This window comes from Orbicella franksi, chromosome 2, assembly GCF_964199315.1.
Source record: "Orbicella franksi chromosome 2, jaOrbFran1.1, whole genome shotgun sequence".
NCBI lineage: Eukaryota > Metazoa > Cnidaria > Anthozoa > Scleractinia > Merulinidae > Orbicella > Orbicella franksi.
This window is the reverse complement of record NC_138146.1, coordinates 20,793,172-20,810,872: the sequence shown is the minus strand read 5'-3', so window position 1 is coordinate 20,810,872 and position 17,701 is coordinate 20,793,172. Positions and strand designations below refer to the sequence as shown.

General features: G+C 38.6%; 2 protein-coding genes across 3 annotated transcripts; one reads left to right on the top strand and one right to left on the bottom strand.

Annotated features, from left to right (window-relative positions):
- Nucleotides 1-3,353: 3,353 nt before the first annotated feature.
- On the bottom strand, nucleotides 3,354-5,261 carry LOC145478585 (protein O-mannose kinase-like). Its single transcript, XM_081456664.1, has 2 exons — nucleotides 4,776-5,261; nucleotides 3,354-4,326 (listed from the first exon to the last, which is right to left on the bottom strand). The coding sequence occupies exons 1-2, from the start codon at nucleotides 5,259-5,261 to the stop codon at nucleotides 3,724-3,726; spliced, it is 1,089 nt and encodes a 362-aa protein (XP_081312790.1). The 3' UTR covers nucleotides 3,354-3,723.
- Nucleotides 5,262-5,424: 163 nt separating this feature from the next.
- Nucleotides 5,425-17,180, top strand: LOC145478582 (condensin complex subunit 3-like). Of its 2 annotated transcripts, none has more exons than XM_081456662.1 (18): nucleotides 5,425-5,698; nucleotides 6,033-6,435; nucleotides 6,941-7,216; nucleotides 7,660-7,876; nucleotides 8,105-8,230; nucleotides 8,697-8,910; nucleotides 9,242-9,418; nucleotides 10,278-10,385; nucleotides 10,494-10,613; nucleotides 10,772-11,071; nucleotides 11,410-11,591; nucleotides 13,132-13,306; nucleotides 13,513-13,683; nucleotides 14,119-14,212; nucleotides 14,903-15,112; nucleotides 15,442-15,568; nucleotides 15,817-15,870; nucleotides 16,175-17,180. In XM_081456662.1, the coding sequence occupies exons 1-18, from the start codon at nucleotides 5,444-5,446 to the stop codon at nucleotides 16,284-16,286; spliced, it is 3,321 nt and encodes a 1,106-aa protein (XP_081312788.1). In that variant the 5' UTR covers nucleotides 5,425-5,443; the 3' UTR covers nucleotides 16,287-17,180. The 2 variants fall into 2 exon arrangements, with proteins under 2 accessions (XP_081312788.1, XP_081312787.1); XM_081456661.1 differs by having other exon boundaries at nucleotides 15,439-15,568.
- The last annotated feature ends 521 nt before the right edge of the window (nucleotides 17,181-17,701 follow it).

Here is a 17,701-nt window from a genome sequence, read left to right as displayed (position 1 = left end):
ACTGATATCTTATAGAACGATGACAAAGAAAATTAAATGCCCCAAAATTTGGCATTATCTAAGTTGTCTTGGCTGTGTACAGAGTAAACAATGACGCGGAACACTTGGTTACACGTGAATGCGCATAATTTTGGTTGCCAGTATCTTTTTGTTTAACGGGAAAAGCGTTGGAAGTCGATGACGCACGTACGAAACTTTGGGAACCTCAGTTGAATTGGCGTGGATACAGCGAGATGTTGATGCCATCTACTAGCAGCTGATATTGCAACTTTGTTATAGAAATGGGAAAGCACTTTTATGTTTAAATTGTGTTGCTATGTGGAAATTACAGACGTGCACAGTTTTAAGCGGTGAGTTGGCGGTGAATTTTAAAAACCTTGATGTTTTTGTAGCTGTGTAAACTGTTCGACTTAGCCATGGCAGTTTGCTTAGAATTCGCCGTTGTCGTTTTGAAGCAGTGTGTTTACCGCAGCTCAACGCTATTTCGGAACATGTAGAAATCCTGCTTTATTTTAAATGTACAACACAGCTAAATGGCGTTGTTTTTCTGAGTAATGCAAATTCCATACTCGATCAAACAGTAGTAAATTAGCCACAATAAGCGAGTTGAAAAGCTGCATTGAGGACTACAATTTTCCCTTCTCTGTCACGCAGGAAAATTGTCCAGTTTATCTGTTTCTAAAGTTTGGTTGTGTATGTATAGCAGTGAATTTATGCTTATTTGATCAAAATGTTTTTAATCAAATACTGATCATCCGCACGTTTATTTTATGATCAGAATCGATTATATAAATAGCGCAAAATCGAAAATAAAAGGCCATGACAGCTCTATTATGTTAATAAAATTGCATAACGTCGGTGCAAGCTATTCAAAACTTAGCTGGTGAAAATAAGTTTTTTTTCTGATCATTTACGTTAGTGCGCGGGGGTCAACCGTCTGGTGGAGTCTGGCAAATTGTTATATTGGCTGTTGTGACAGTCGCTGATCATAACGGTCACAACAGGTCATCACGCTGGAGCGTTTATTCCCAAAGGGTTTGTTTTAACGGTTATTTAATCGCCTTTAACATAGGAATAAAGCCGCTTTTGCATAATCAATTTTCAGCGCTTCAACCTTATTTCCGTGGTTTTGCGCGTGAAAGCTCTGCAAGTCGCTCTTTTTCACTGGAATGATCATTTTTTGAGAATTTTTCCTCTTCGCGCAGAAGCCCAACCAAATCAAGTGGATGAGACTTAATTATTCCTTTGTCTTTTTTAATGTAAAGAAACTATTGTTTTCTTTGCTCAGTAATCAAGTGGGGCTATAAATAACATCAATACATAACACTTTGAACACTTCATTCGACAGGTTCATTTTTTGCCCATAACTTGTTGGCGCCTCTAGTTCGTTAAAAAAGCATGTATTTTTCAAAACGAGATTAGCATGTCAGTTAACTGATTGTCAGTCGCCTAGAAAACAGTAATCTAAATTCAGCTCCTCCAGCCTCTAGTCATCGTAACATTCCAAAGGTAAGCAAATGAGTAAAGAGACTGGAAAAACGACAGTCCTCCATTAGGGGATGACGGGATTTCGTCACGATGTAGATCAGTTAACTCAGGTTGGACAAACAACCTTTTGTGCACGTTGACACATGCATGTTGTTGTTAGCGCAAGGTCTTGAATTGTTAACTGATCATGACTGGATGCCGTTTTATGCATGCAGCATGCTGACTGTAGGCATAACGGTTGCAAAACCTTCTGGTAAACTGCTTCCAACAGTCACATGAGTTTTATCGCAGCAATTTTCCCATTTTGCCTTTTTACAATGCGCTAGCGCTCCCAATTTTAGTACTGACTTTTTTTGTAACCATTCCTTGCTCGATATGGCATCAGTTGGTTACCAGAGGTCGATCCTAAGTAACTCATATTTTTTTAATTTTTGGTTGTCTCTGATGATAAGTAACACAAACCAAGGGTCAGCGTACATGAAATGACAAAACACTCGTGAAGGGGGGTCACATGCAAGGGAGCTCTACGTTCTGGGCAAGGTAGTGTTTACCGTAAGTGGCTGGAAATAATTTCACTGTTTTTTTTTCCTCCACAGTTCCTGGTCGTTGACAACTTCTTACTCATTTTCTAGTAAAAGAATCTGAAAATGGCGACTTTCGCCGCCAAGTATCTCGTGTCCAGTGCGGCCAGCGGAGTAACAGGCCGAGTAGGAGAGTTCAGTGGTGACCTGGGAAAACAACTCAGCATGGAAAACTTGACTAAAAAGGACCTAGAAAGAGCCGAAAAAGAACTCAATAAAGAAGAGAGGGATCGTAAAAAGAAACATTACAGGATGGAAGCGTCGAGAGAAAAACTACGAACTGACATTAGAGGAAAATACGGAATCATAAAAAGAAGAGCGCACGAGCCGGTTGAAACACACACTGGGATTTTAATGCCAAAAAGCGAAAAGGAACTTTTGCTGGCGACTGAGAAAGAAGAAGAGGAGGATGATGACTGTGCATGTAGCCCTTGTTCTTGTACATGGGCTTCTTTATGCTGTCCTTTTCTGTCAAAAAATACAAAGCATTCTTAAGGGTCCTGAATTACCGTAGGTGTATATGTTGTCGGTTCAAATTGTTTTTTCAGGTTAATTTGTTTCCAGCCTATATTACTTGAAAACAAGCTGAACTACAATATATATATGTACGTTGATTCGTTGACTGAAGAAAAGAACTGAACGCCTGGAAGAGGCTAAAGAAAAGAATATTTAAAAAGACTACATTTATTTGCGAAAGGGTCGCAAAGTAGTTATAATTAATAGTCTGCCACATCAGTAAAGCAAAATAAACTAAGGTTGGGCTGTCTGACGAAGTTACATATGGTAAAGAAGGACTAACCTTCAAAATATTAACTGCTATCGACTAAACACTTCAGCTTCCTTCAGCTGGAGAGCTGGTTCTGGAGAGATGCAGAGGTTTCGTGAAAGAAATATTTTTAAACAACATATCTTTGCGATAGAAATCGAAGTACAAACTCTGAGTTTTCTTTCTGAGTTCTCAGCGTTTGACGCACAATGCAGTGCTCGCGCCGTTGAGGGCCGAAATAAAAACCATTTTGCAAGGAAGATCTTTGTCATTGTCAATAGTTTTGCGATTTTCGCGTTTTTCTAAGGGTTCGCCTCAACTAGAGTTCCATACGCAGTCAGTATCGACAGGAAACAGTTCGTGTTGTCGGTAAATCCTCGTGAAAGAGTCGTAAGAGCACTTGCCGCGTTTCTGATACTTTATTGTTTAATCAGTACTTCGGAAGTCGCGTCATTCCTCGGATGTTTCCTTCCCTCTTTCCCTCCCTCTCTCCCTTTACATATTTATTCACCTACCTGTTTCTTCTTTATTTTGATGAAAATCCTACAATCTTAATTGAGTATCGCATTGAATGTGATACAAAATGTTTAGAATATAAATTTGTCCCAATTATAACAAAAAAAACTGCAACACAAATTGGTTAAGGTAAACTACAGCTGAAGAAGAGACGAACTCGATGTTCACTTAGTTATCCAAACTACTTTTTCCAAGCATAAATTATTCTGGGGAAAAAGAAACAACTGAATACACACTAAAGTACTAAATACAAGGCGTAACCTTTCGAAGAGAGCCCGGTTCCTCTTCTTCACAATCAAAATAAACTGAAGATACAACCTTAAAAAAAAGTCACAAGAAATTTTTAAAACCAACTAAAAACTTACTTTAAGTTTACAAATCTTTCCTAATTCCAGCCCTAATAATTTTCTGAACATTTAAAAATACTTCAAGAACCTCAGTCGCTGTTGGTCTCACTTCAGGATTTTCCTGTTTACACGACTCATGAATCCCCAGCAGAAGTCGCCTTACATAATTGCTATTATGAACTCGGCCAAGCAGTTTGTCTACAACATTTGGTATTCTCCAGATGTCAATCATCTCATCGTAAGCAGGCATTTCTTCCTCATTAAATGGGTGTGAATCTCCGTAAGGCCAGAGTTGTTCAGGAGCTACAAAATCCCCAAACAATTCTCTGTGTCCACACTTGATCAGTTCACCTTCATTGAGTTTGACTTCTGGTAAAGCGTCAAGATCATTGACGACAAGGTGAAAGTCATCAGTGATAAGATACTGTGAGAGAGTCTTTACTATGTCATTTGAGTCACACATGACTCGTATACCAAGAGGGCTATTATGAAGAAACTGAAGGATTTTTACATAGTCTATACACAGCTGAAATCTTGTTTCCAAGGTGTTGAATTCACTAAGTTCTGGTCTATCGAGGAGTTCATCAAGTTTGTCCACAGAACCATGCTTGTAATAGCCTGTTATTATCTGATAAGAAATGTTTGACAGAAAAAAAAAAAAAAATGAATAGCTGTGTACATAATGAAACCAAGATGATTAACACACCATCACATACCAGATAGGGTTTATACTAGCCCGAAAACCACAATGGCTATACGCAAATGGTAAACTATGTGGAACAGTGAAGCACTACTACTGCCTTGGTTATACATGTAACTCGTAGTAAGTTGGGTTATTCTTATACAGGTGATCATGTTTCACGTATAGTTTAAAAAAAGGTCTGAGTGCTTTAAGAAACTTTACCTACATAACCTAGAGTTCAAGAAGAGAGAGTGTGTATGACTGGTAGGACAGTACAAAGTATTTCAGTCTTTGTAGTTTATACTTCTGTAAATAAGACGTCATCATTGAAATGGAGTGAGGAAATCAAAATAACTAGCGTTCACCGAAGTAAGCTCAAACAAAGAAGTGTCTACCTCTAGGCTGTCACTGTAGCATATGCCAATGAGTTGAACAACAAATTCGCTTCCTTGAAGACCTTCCACCATATGCATTCCATGTAGACAATCTTCGTAATACAAGTGACTAGCGCATTTACTATATACCACATCATACCCATGCCAGTCTGCCAGGTAAACTTCTTTTACGGCATTTAGATGACCAGGAATTCCAATTCGACGCCGTGTTCTAACATCAAGAGCAATGTTGGTACAATCTAACCACTGTAAACAGGTAATCCAACCGTGAAAACTAAATTGACCGCGCGGGCAACGAACGCAGTTTCCGTCAACAACGTGGAAATTAGACTCACATTCTGACTTCCTTTTGTTACTATCAGAGCCACTTTGTCTCCCTTTGTGTGTATCGTTCCTTCTAGTCGCTTTTCTTCCAGAAAATAGCAGATAATAAGTCAGTAAAAGGAAAGGAATTGGAGTTAAATAAACTTTCAAGTTGACCGCCATCTTTTTTTTGTATGTTATGAGGATAGATTAGGTACTAGTCTCCAGTTTGTCCGTGAAATTTTGCGGGAAGTCTGGGCTGTGATTTGGGCGCCATTTTTCGAACGAACGTTTGTGAAATAGACAAGTTTGTTTTCCCACTATCAATTTCAATTATTTGCAGATCGTATTTGGACCTTTCCGCTATGCCTTCCCGGTATGACAGTGTAAGAAGTGTTTTTGAAGAGGCGCAGCGTGGTTTTCAACACCACAAGAAACTCTTGACGGTACTGAAAAAGCTCCATGACAAGTCCTCACAGGATGAATTTCAGGAGGGCTTTCTGTGGCATTTGAAACATGCTATGGTGGTGTTTAACAGAGAACCTGCTGTAGAAAGAGTAATCGAATTTGTGGCTAAGTATGCGACGTTGAAAGATCACCGTACGGCTCAAGTTCAGAAGGTATGACTGAAAAAATGACTGCTAACATTCTGCCCCCCTTTCTCTCGAACAGTGCACTCCTGTAAAAAACCCAAATTATAGACCTTTTCTCACCGCGTTACAAGGGAAAATTGTATTTAAAGCACGATTTCAGGTATTTGCTCAAAGTTTTGATGTTTTTGCAGGGAATAAAACGTAAATATGAATTAAAGAGACTAATAAGCAAGGGAAACCCTCAAAGTGTTAAATTTTGTGAGTGTTTTTTTACCCATTGGGAGTTGTTGTGGGCAAGTTGTAGAGAGAAGTAATCGTCGGTGGTGCCTTCTGATCAAGCTTCTAACACTGTTTCACACAGGATGGCCAAGCAACTGATGATGAAGACGATGATGGCAACATCTTCCTTGATTTCATCTTCACATTTCTACTGGACTCCCATGATGCTCAAGACAAAGCAGTACGGTTCCGCGTCTGTCAGCTTATCAACAAACTGTTGAATAACCTGGGTGATGATGCTGCGATTGATGATGAACTCGCAGAGAGAATCTTTGACAGCATGTTGACACGCCTCCATGACAAGTTCCCTGCAGTAAGGGTGCAGGCTGTTGCAGCAATCTCCAGGCTGCAGGACCCTTCAGATCCAGAGTGTATTGTGTTATCTACATATTTAAAACTCATGTCCAATGACTCCAGTGCTGAAGTACGTAGAGCTGTGCTGCTGAATATCGCTCTTTCTTCTCACACATTAGAGGGAATAATAGGTACATATATATATTGAATTTACTGGAAGTTAATCATTTCCATTTATGTTCCCAAGCGCTGGTACTGTTTCCCATTACTAAAGTCACAGAGCTTTTACAGGAGTCTGATGGAAACCCTTTTGCACGATAGACCCTTTGCATAAAAGGCGCCTAAATTTAATAACAATACTTTGTGCATCCTAAGCCTTGTACTTAATGTTTCCAGACAAAGGATTTCCACATGAATACGAGGCGTAGGATGTATTACTATAAGTATTACTATAAGTATTATTATTCAAATTTAGGTGCCATATATGCAAAGGGTCTATAGTCTAGTTTTGGCCCTCTCTCTGTCACACTCTAGATCTCTCCTGAAAAGATAGCATTGCATGGTCAAGATAGGATCAAAACTGATCAGTGGGGATAGGGGAAAGGGATTATTGTTGCCCATGTTCAATTCAGAACCTTCAGTGATAAAATCAAATGACTGCCCTGAATAAATCAACTTCTTGCTTCTTGCTTTAAGGGAGAACCCAAGACGTTACGGAGTCAGTGAGGAAGTTAGCTTATCGCGTTCTAGCAGAAAAAGTGAACATCAAGTCATTAACCATTGCTCAGCGTGTGCAGCTGCTTTCCAATGGATTGCATGACAGATCAGAATCAATCAAGGACGTTTGTGCTAAGGAACTTCTTAATGGGTGGCTGAAAAGTTTTGACAATGATGTTGTCAGACTCCTGAAGTGCTTAGATGTGGAAGGATGTACAGAAGTAGCTGAATTAGCTTTGAAAACAGTACTCGCAGGTATCAACTGATTACACAAGTTTTCCAAAAAATTAACTAGTTGGTCAGTAGGCTATTATCATTTCTCTATCACTTTAACCAAATGGTTGTGTGTTGATCTTTGATCTCTGAGTTATACTAATCCTGGTTAGGGTTGTTGGAGTGTTAAATAATGGAGAGAGGTGAGTTGTTGGGAAACCTCATAAAACTTTTAACAAGCTATAGTGTAACTCTGACTAATGGATGAGCACCCCATCAAAGGGGAGCAGGAATATGCTGGCTTAGTCCCTTCAAGTGGAGTTACAACTGTAAGTATATCTACTAAAATTACCTGAAATATCAAACATTCTTGTCACAAAGCAGTAAGAAGGCAGTCCATAGCAAACATGTAACCAGAAGATACATATTTGTACCAAATATTAGCACAAATTTTACATGGTATAATTCTGTTTTTCTTGTTGTAGGATTGCCAAAGGAAGATTTAAAGTTTTACATTGATTCCTTGAAGAAAGAACGAGGGGAGCAAGGCCCAGTGAGAGTCAGCTATGAAACCCTTGATGCTGAGACAGCATTCTATTGGAGATGCCTTGGAGAACATTTCAAGTCCATGGGCACAGATGGTGAAGCACTTCTGGATGAGCTTCTCCCTGAAGTATCAGGGTTTTGCAAATATATTCAGGGGTATGAATCACAAAAAATAAATTATGCTATTTCAGTGATCAGCAATAAGCTTTATAAACAATGCCACTGCATTAACTTGCATATCATTACAGGCACGCAATGCATACAGAAGCCATATCTGTTGTGATTCTGTTTGCATGCATTGCAGGCCTATGTTATCATGTATTACATGTTTATTTATTGTAATGTATGTGCTTGTTAATGCTGATATGTGAAGCTTTGTTTCAGGTATGTGGACAGCTGCTTATGCGGGACACCCCCAGAACAAGATTATTCAGAAGGTCAACAGATATTTATTGGCAGACAACTTTTGTCATTGATGGGCGTTGTGGACCTATCTGATGAAGTTGGAAGGTACATGTGGGATAGCAACCTACATAAATTATAGCACACTGATGTACTTTTTCAAGACTTAGTTACATAATCTTCTAAAATGAGGAAACATAAGGATTAACAACTGCAGTGAGTGCTAGACTCCAGACTGGGTGACATGCTTTGTTTCAAGCCCTTGCAGGGGTCTTTATGTTGTGTCCTTGGGGAAAACATTTTTAATTACTTTCAAGAAGTATCTGACAAAATGTGGGGCCATGGACAAGTATCCCATTAGTAAGGGGAGCTACCTGTATGTAGTGAGCTCATCATGAGCCACATTGGCTCCGGCCACAGCAGCAGTGCATTACCCATATAGCTAACACATGGGAGTACCCCCCCCCCTCACTGGATATTGGCCTAGCTGTCCCCAAATTCCTTCAGCATGAAACATACTTCATGAGTCAAAACAAAACCATTGGAATACATGTATTTTGTATTTGTTTTCCAGGAAGAACCTTGGTCAGATGCTTCATGACCTGTTGGTACTACCAGAGATTCCGGAATCTTTAGTTGATGTACTTCATTCCAGGTACATGGACGTTCAGCCAGAGGAAGCCAACAGAATCCAGGAACTTGTTGAAATCATTGCTGATGTCAGGCAACCCATTGTCATGATTGAAACTGCTCAGACCAAGGAGGAAAAACGGCAGTGGGAACTGAAGGTTATTTCAAGTGGTGTTTTTATTTTAATTTTAGTTACAGTGTCTGATTCCTGATGGTCATTTAATTATTTATAGGGAAGACGTACAGGTATAGTGAATAATTGCATGATTCGCCATACTTGATGTACATGTAGATTACATGAATAACATGGTATTGTCAGTAAATAAATGTAGTTTGTCCAGCAGTTGATAGAAATCTTATCTGGCATCTAGGAGGTGAAATATTATTATGATCTTGTAAACTGACTCATTTTTAGGAACATTGACAAAACAGCTGTTTATACTTGAACACTGCACTTTGTACTTTTACCAACTACATTTAATTTGTTAGGTTGCTGGAATCCGTGTCAAGCTGAACCAGTTCCGTGATGAGATGGAACAGTGTGTGACAAACCAAGATTTTGGAAGGGCAGCTGAACTGAAGCAACAAATTACAGAACTGGAGGAGCAGAAGGAAATACTTGAATCAAAGGAGAACTCCTTCTCTCAGACTATCAGGGAAGAAAAGGTAAATTTCCAGTGTTTCTCTGAAGTCAAAATTTTTAAAACAGATTTCTTTGGAAAATGAGTTACATGTGTCTAGTGGTGCATTAGGAGCCTTTGTTTTCATCATCGTGACAAACACTTCTCTTAAACTCATCACAAATAGATGAGCTTGGGAACTGGTGCCTGAAAGGTTAGCAGGGAGCAGAAGCCATGAGCTGAAGGGGAGGTATCCATGGCAACCCTGGAAGTGGGAACCACCCCCAGAAGCGGCCACTAACTGCACCGTCACACTAAATGAATCAGTGGAACCCACTTGCCTGACCCATACTTACCAAGAGGCCAGCAACCAAGAGGGAGGGAGAGGAAGGGGCGAGAATCCACAAAGATTCACTAAAACACAGAGCAAATGACCCGCAACGATCAGCTAACAGCACTGCACGTGTAATTCAATGAAACACAATAGCCCTGCAAGTCTCCAGAGGGCTGCTCTGCAGGTCACATTGTGTGAAGGGAGAAACCGCTGACTGCATTGGTTTGATTCTAACTTTGCCTAAATCATATTTAGCCACACTAAAAGAGGCTGAGATTGAAGCATTGGAGAGAGATGCTTTAAAAGAGACTACCACACGCTGACCTTCATGTCTTTGATAACTTGGTATTAATAAAATAAAGATGACATGCTTTCTTTCATGTGCCATTTCTTTTAAAGCTGAAAGGAATTTTAGCTTATTTCGTACCTTTAAAATCTTGAGCTTGACCCTAGAGGTCCCACCTGTAAATATGACCAAGGGCCACTAATCTTGGATATTTAAACTGAACCCATGTATGACAATTGAGTCACTTAATTTGCTTAATAATGTGTATTTCCTTTTATCTGTCAGGATGATCCTGATACTCTACTTAAATGTCTCACTATCGCATCTGAGATGCTTCAGGGTGTGACAACAAGTGGACTGAACCCAACTCTCACCACTCTGGTTCAAACACTGGTAATTTTGAGACTTTTCCATTGTGGTAATCAATTTAACAGTGCTGAAGTTAGCATTAATAAGCCAATCACAGTTTTGACTGGGAGTGTTTTTCCCTTTGAATTGTAGATCCTTCCAGGTGTACAGAACGAAGATCCTTTAGTGCGCAACATGGCAGTCAAATGCTTGGGCTTATGTGCTCTACTCTCTTGTGAATTTGCTCGAACCCATCTGGTACTTTTCCTTCAGGTAACAAATTTTTATGATTAAATATCAAACATTTCTTGTGCTGGCTATTATTACTGGAAACATCAAAATCCATTGCAACTTCTTGTATGAGTTAGTTGGATATTTGCTAAAGCTCTCGTTTGATATAAGTTGTTGTTTCATTTCTTTTCCTTTGTCAGGTAGCTCAACTTGACCAAGAGCTTGTACGAGTCACAGCTCTCCAGATTGTTTTTGACCTTCTTCTAACATTTGGTCTTGAGGCTTTCAAAGTGAATGCTTCAGTCCCTGAACTGGAACACAATGAACCAAGCACTAATGACTCAGAACAGGAAAAGTTGGACAATGAAGATGACGAGAATGAAGAAGGCGAAGAAGATGACGAGAAGAGGGATGATGATCATGTAGAAGAGAGCCAAGCACCTGATACAGATACTGCTGCAAGCGTGCTCACAATACTTACAGGAATTTTAGAGAGTGAGGTACAGCCTCGATGAAGCCTTTTAACTTGAGTTTACATTTCAGTTTTCAAGGCTATAACCACTGAAGTGAACTTACTGCAGGTGTTAAACTAATATATTTTCTTTAGTTCTTGCCCTTCAGACAAGCAGCTCTCAAATTTTGCTTGCCCTTGACAAGACCTTAGTTTACTTTTTTTATTATTCACTTGGCAGACAACTTGCCTGGACCCTGAGAATAAAAGTTACTTGCCCAGCAGGAAAATCTACTTGTCTGCAATGACCAGACGGCACTTTTTTTTGAGCCCTGTAAACAACACACGTTTATATTTGACAGAAACAATTCTCTCTTTTTTTTGCAGAGCAATGACCTCCGCAATGTAGCTGCTGAGGGACTGGCTAAATTGTTGTTAGCAGGTCGTGTTCTTAGTGCCAAACTTTTCCTGCGACTTCTACTACTATGGTATAATCCTACCACTGAAGATGATGTGAACCTGAGACACTGCTTGGGAGTCTTCTTCCCTGTTTTTGCCTTTTCCTCACGGTATGTCTGATCGCACCATTCTTTGATTTTGGGTATAAGCCTCGGTTTTCTAGTTATTCTTCATGATAGTTACAAGCCGTTAGTCAGTTGTAAATGGTTATGTGTACACAGTGGAACCCAGCTTTATGGCCAGCTTATTATTACAGCCACTACTCAAATAAGGGCCAAATTACACCCATGAAGAAGAAAACACATATTACAGGGGTAATATGGTACCCTAAAAAATGGCGATGTTCATGAAAAATTCACTCTCTTGGAAATACCAGACTTAAGACCCTTGAGGACTTGTCAAAAAAACTCTGAAATGATCTTGCCAAATTTTCTTCGAGATGAGTGTGAAATTTAAGGAAAGTACACAGTGGTATAAGTTTTTTCATGTAGCAACGGCCATAGCAACGACTGTTTGCTATAAGAATGTGACCACAATATAGTTTAGTTTTAACAAATATGAACAAAACTATTTAGAAAAAACTTTAAAGACATGAACAACTCGATTGGTGTGATTAGTTGTGAAAAGCTTTGCCATCACAGGCTCCATTATTTCCCTTATGAAAAGGAATATTTCCCACAACTGTGGCAACTTTTTACAAAATAGAACAACCATTGCACCCCCTCTCCTGAGATCCAATCTGCACCCCCCCTGCTATTTGTGGCTGGTTAAATGCTTAATACTTCGTGTAAGAAACTTAAAGTGCATTTTTCTCAAAAGTTTACTTTTGTACCGACTGACTTCGTGCCAACATTTCTACTTTGCAAGGTTTTTAAGTAGAATTCCCGAAACTTGGGCTCATCAAAGACCAATAGTGTCGTGATATTATAAACCAAAAAAATCATAACATTTTAATGTCTGTCATGTGACATGAGATGATTTGTCCACTGGGTGTGGTAAAAAAATAAGGTTATTTCCAAATAAAGCCTGTAAAAAGCACTGAAAATAAGAGTTAACTGTCAAAACATGATATGCTTATTTGACAGTCAAATCTTGTTTTGTAAAAGAGCAGGAAGTGTTGGCGTCAATACTGTAAAACACTACCTCAAAAGGTCATGGCTGGTTTCCATAGCAACCATTTTGAGTAAAACTCTAGAAAGTTAATTTCTCTTCTTGAGTGCAATAGCACACAATTGATCTTTCTTCACCATATTTAAAAAAACTTTTTGGTCCATTTGAGGGTACCATACCACCTTAAATAGTAATCTTATTATCAGTCTTTTGCTCAGCAGGGGGCAGCATTTTAGAGATGTTTTCGTTTATTTTCTTACATTGCCTATAAGTTTGATATGCACAGAATTTAAAAATATGTGTTGCAAGGGTTTAGTTAGAGTGAGATATATTATCTTGTTCCATATCATCATCATCATCATCATATTACCATTGTTGTTGCTGTCGTCATCATCACCATTGTCATTATGATCTGAAATAGGGCTGGATTACAAAGCACCATTTTGTATTATAAACTTGTAACCTAATCAGAGTGGATTATAAAATCATTTTCTGATTACATGTATATTTGTTGCTCCTATTATGAACTGTACCACCCAGGACAAACCAGGAACTAGTAGAAGAGGCATTCCTTCCAACCCTAAAGACATTATTCAGTGCTCCTGTGTCATCTCCATTGGCATCAGTTAACATCAACAATGTCGCGGAGTTGTTGGTGCATCTAACAAACTCTAAACACTTAAAGAAGCAAGGAAATTCCATAGATACTACTGAGGTACATTTTTTATCTTGAAAATAATTTATTGGATTCAAATGTTTGAAATGTCCTGTACTGTACACGTGAAAGCTTTAACCACCATGTATAGGGCTCAACAAATTACCCACCATCATTCTCAAGTGGCCTTGGTTATAGTTATCACACAGTGCAGATCTGAAAAAGGAATATTTCTTTCTGATATACAGTATTTATTCATAATTTAGGTTAGCAGCATTCATGCCTCTCTGAGCCTTGCAGTAGCAAATGAAGTCTTGTCTTGTCCTGATGCTCCTGGTGTACGGATTCTGTGCAAGACACTTCCCATGATGGACCTGACTGGCTGTGCACAGTCTACAGTCAAGGAAATGAAAATCCTCACTGCAAGAATGATTGAGGTACTTTTGGGTCTTTAAGGTTGAGATGAGAGTGGGCAGGTGGGCAGGAAAGCATAAAGGAAGTGGAAAAGGAAAGTATGGAAGTGAAGAATTCGCCTGGGAGTCTGGAAGTGACAGAATGGGAATAGCAGAGATAATTGTAATAAAAAACTGCTGACCCTGTACCATCTCCCTGCGGCCCTTTTAGCAACAACCTGGGCTGTGCAATGATGTCTGGAAAGCTGCAACTTTTCAACCTTAACAATACAAGTTAAAGCTTGAGATTTTACAATGTTCTGATGTTTCTACATGAATCTTAAGTATTTATAAGCTTAAATATTTGATACTTTTTACACTTTTCCCTCTCCTCAATAATTATAATGAGTAAACAATAGCTCAAATGGGATATGTTCTACTTGCAGTAATGAGGTAATCTAGGGCATGTTTTGTTTTTAGGAAATTGAAGATGCTGCATCTGCAAAGTCATTGAACAAATTTCACAAAATGTTGGAGATCATTACAGACTCTCTTGATGATGATGGTGGTGATGGTGAGATTAGGTGCCTTAGCTCCATGCATGGTGTTATGTTGGATTTGATGATTATTGTATGATTATGCAGCTGTATCATTAGCTCGCTTCCCTAGGTCTGCAATGCATGCAGAGAAATAGAAATTTATCTTTCAACAATGGGTCTGCAAATACAGAGCTGAAGTAGATAGTATTAGCTTATTTGGCACCATTTTCAATGATAACTCACCAACTTCCTGTTTATTTTAACTGTTATTAATTCCACTGAGTGCAAAAAAAAATATGTTTTACACATGTATATGGGAAGCAAACAGAAAGTCTGTCCTCAAATCTTCAACAGATTCTTCCTCCTTCCCATCCCTTCCTATATGGGATTATCGATTATTGTTAGTTCACACTGCAGACCAAAGCAGGAAACTTTGCTTTGAACAAGCCCTGTTACTTTTAGCTTCATATAATGGAATGAAAATGTTTTTGCATGCCCAAAGGATGGGAAGAAAAAATCTTGACATAGGTTCCTGCTCAGAAAACCTGCCCTCCCTGCACATCACCCTCTCCACAAAAAACAATAATTAAAGTGTTGAGTAGTTCATCCCTGACCACTCTTAAGCAAGTTGTGACCTAACTTCAGCCCCCGTGTGTACAAGTATACAGTATACATAATATTCTTGTTAAAATGGCATTCAAGTTAAGGGCATTTTCTCTTTGCAGATGATGTTTTTTCACAGACAGAACCTGAAGAAGACACACAAGCAAATACAGAGGAAACAGAAGACACCAATGAGAGAAACGAGACAACAGCAGTAAATGATGCAGACACCTGTGAGAGATTGAAGGGAAATAACGGTCTTTCCCAAGAGACTGAATCTGCTCAACAGACGCATGTTGGCTGTAACACAGAGGAGGCAGGAGCCCATGGTGGTAAGTGTTATAATTGTTAAACTGTAACTTAGGGAGTGCAACAGGAGACTGAGAGTGGAAAGAGGTGAATAGGAAGAACATTTTGAATTCATAGGAAGAATTCATAGGAAGAACATTTTGAATTCATAACTTTACATTGTCCCAGTGATGCAGATTCATGGTGTTCATATCAGTTTGGCTAGTCCAAATCTTGGAATCAGACATACTCAGTCTAGGGTATTAATCTTGGTAGCACTGGAGTATACCCCTAATGGCAGAAACTCGTTAGCTCATGTATGGTAGGAATATGTATTACTTTGATGACAGTTAGTACATTTATTATTTAGCAGTTCTCGTGGAGGAAAGTCCTCAAGTCCTAAACAAAACCAAAGAACAGAATAAACTGCCAAAAACTAAATCAAGAACAAAGAGTAAGAAACAAGGAGCAAAATCAACTGCAAGAGATACAGAACTCAGGTAAATATTTGTACTGTCAAAGGGGGAGGGAGGGGGGTCTTTGGTAGTGCCATACTAATATTTGAAACTGCAAATTGAAAGGCAAGTAAAACTTTAACCCAGCCAAAATTCATGTGTTGTGTTTTTTGGACAAGATACACAGACTGTCAGTGTAAGTTAATTGGGCAAGGCACAAAATGTAGATCCACGAAAGCCACAAACCTTTTACAGACTACATTTACCTTCTTGTTCTCCATGTTTTAAAACAGTCCTTCAAGCATGATGAGTGTAGAAACACCGGCAAGATGTACAAGATCTAGCAGGTATACTGTACAATGTTTGTTGCATTCAAATTAATAGATTCAACTGGTTACACATAACACTAATAACATTGATTTCCTTCATTGCACATTTGCTGTATATTAGATTATAATTTGTCAAGGTATTTACCTGCTAAAATGATCCCAATTTAGTGTCAGTTAATATAAGCAGACAGTTTATTGCACATTCTTAAGTGCATTTTCCTTTTTTTACATCTTCACTTCTCAAGGGATCTAGCGCAAGAGACTTGAAACAAATGATCATCTTTCACATGTATTTCTAATATATGTTAATTTTCTTTCATAGGAAAAGTAAGATTGATACTAGCAAAAAATCCAAGACCATGATAGATTCAGAGGATGACAACAGTGAAAAGGAAAACGTTTCTAGCAATGATGCTGATGATGTATTTAACTAATCGACACATTCCAGAATCATGTGTCAAATGTGCAAGAAATTTAGGTGGCGTTTCTTAAACACAGAAGGTAAAAGACTTCATTTGCTACCTTACTCTTTAAAACCCTGTTGATATTCAGCTTGTAAATATTACAGTGAAGCAAGAGTGCAAACAATACTTAATACTACCTTACTAAGGGAACAGTTAGCATGTCAAACTGCACATGTATTTTTGAGTTATGAGCGTGCATGATTGTTTGAAAACATGAGAGGGGAGAAGCGAGAAGCATAATGCCTAGCTAAGTACTTACCACCTAATGTGCAGGGATGAAGTCTATTACAATTTCCTGAAATGTTTTTAAGGACTTGTGTACCCTGAAACTTGTGACTTGAAGGATTTTAACTGTTAATAAAGCATGTGCCTAATGCACATGTAGGTTGCGTGCTTTATCCTGTCAACGTGAACTTCAAGTGACCAATCACAGCATTCTGTCCAAACTTTGAGTCAATCAAGTGCCATTTATTTCACCGCTGAATGAGATAAAATTTGCATGAAATGAGGCCCCTCCCATTTACAGTTGAAGTTTTTGTTTAACTTTTAAATGAGTATGAGTAGCCCAGTTCACAGATGCCCTTTGTTGAGTTCAAATGGTGCATCTGTAAACAAAGGAACCGGTCAGCACAGTATACGGAAGTTGATATTAAATTCCCAGTTTCTCAAAATCTTTGTTCCAAGTTGGAAGCTTACTAAAGATTACTGTTAGATAAAGAGGCTGGATTCCTGGTTTTGCTTCCACCTAGCAATATTTAATACATTATTTTCAACACTTCTTGAATAACTTAAAATTTTCAAAACCTTGTACATCCTTCCTAACCTGTAGGATATTCAGTTAACATAGATTAAATGAAAAAATAAACAACCAAAATGAAACTTGTCCAGTTGCCTTGAAATTGTTTTAACTCATGCCATTTCTTAAACCCTTAAGAAATCTAAAGGTTACTATCAAGTTCCCTTGCATAAAATGCACTATGAATATATATACCTTATTAAATGTTTTGGTGTGTAGTATCGCTGCATGTTTTTACGAGTTGTGCGGTATACAAACGAGTTAAAATATACAGCGATACTACATGCCAAAACATCTAATAAGAGATTTATTATCCAACTGCTGTAGTCAATAAATTTATCAATGAAAGAGGGAGAGTGTGACAGTTGTGTGCATGTGCCGACCTCTGCAACAAACAGGTTTTCTACTGTACAAATAACTGTACGATATCACTGTATATTTGTACTGTTATTTGAATGGTATTCGCTGCATTGCATAACTATACTGAATATTCGCTTGGAATTTCGGCTGTCTTCCCTGTTCACTAGGCATTGTGCATAGTGGTTATAGTTGAATACTGAGGGTATTGTGAACACTCATCACCTTTACT

Excerpts from the sequence above, each read along its gene's own strand:
- LOC145478585 (XM_081456664.1), bottom strand. The coding sequence starts at position 5,261 with ATGGCGGTCAACTTGAAAGTTTATTTAACTCCAATTCCTTTCCTTTTA. Across the intron at positions 4,327-4,775 it reads GCTACAGTGACAGCCTAGAG|ATAATAACAGGCTATTACAA; the intron begins GTAGACACTTCT and ends ATTTCTTATCAG.
- LOC145478582 (XM_081456661.1), top strand. The coding sequence starts at position 5,444 with ATGCCTTCCCGGTATGACAGTGTAAGAAGTGTTTTTGAAGAGGCGCAG. Across the intron at positions 8,911-9,241 it reads AACGGCAGTGGGAACTGAAG|GTTGCTGGAATCCGTGTCAA; the intron begins GTTATTTCAAGT and ends TTAATTTGTTAG. Across the intron at positions 10,386-10,493 it reads CCACTCTGGTTCAAACACTG|ATCCTTCCAGGTGTACAGAA; the intron begins GTAATTTTGAGA and ends TTTGAATTGTAG.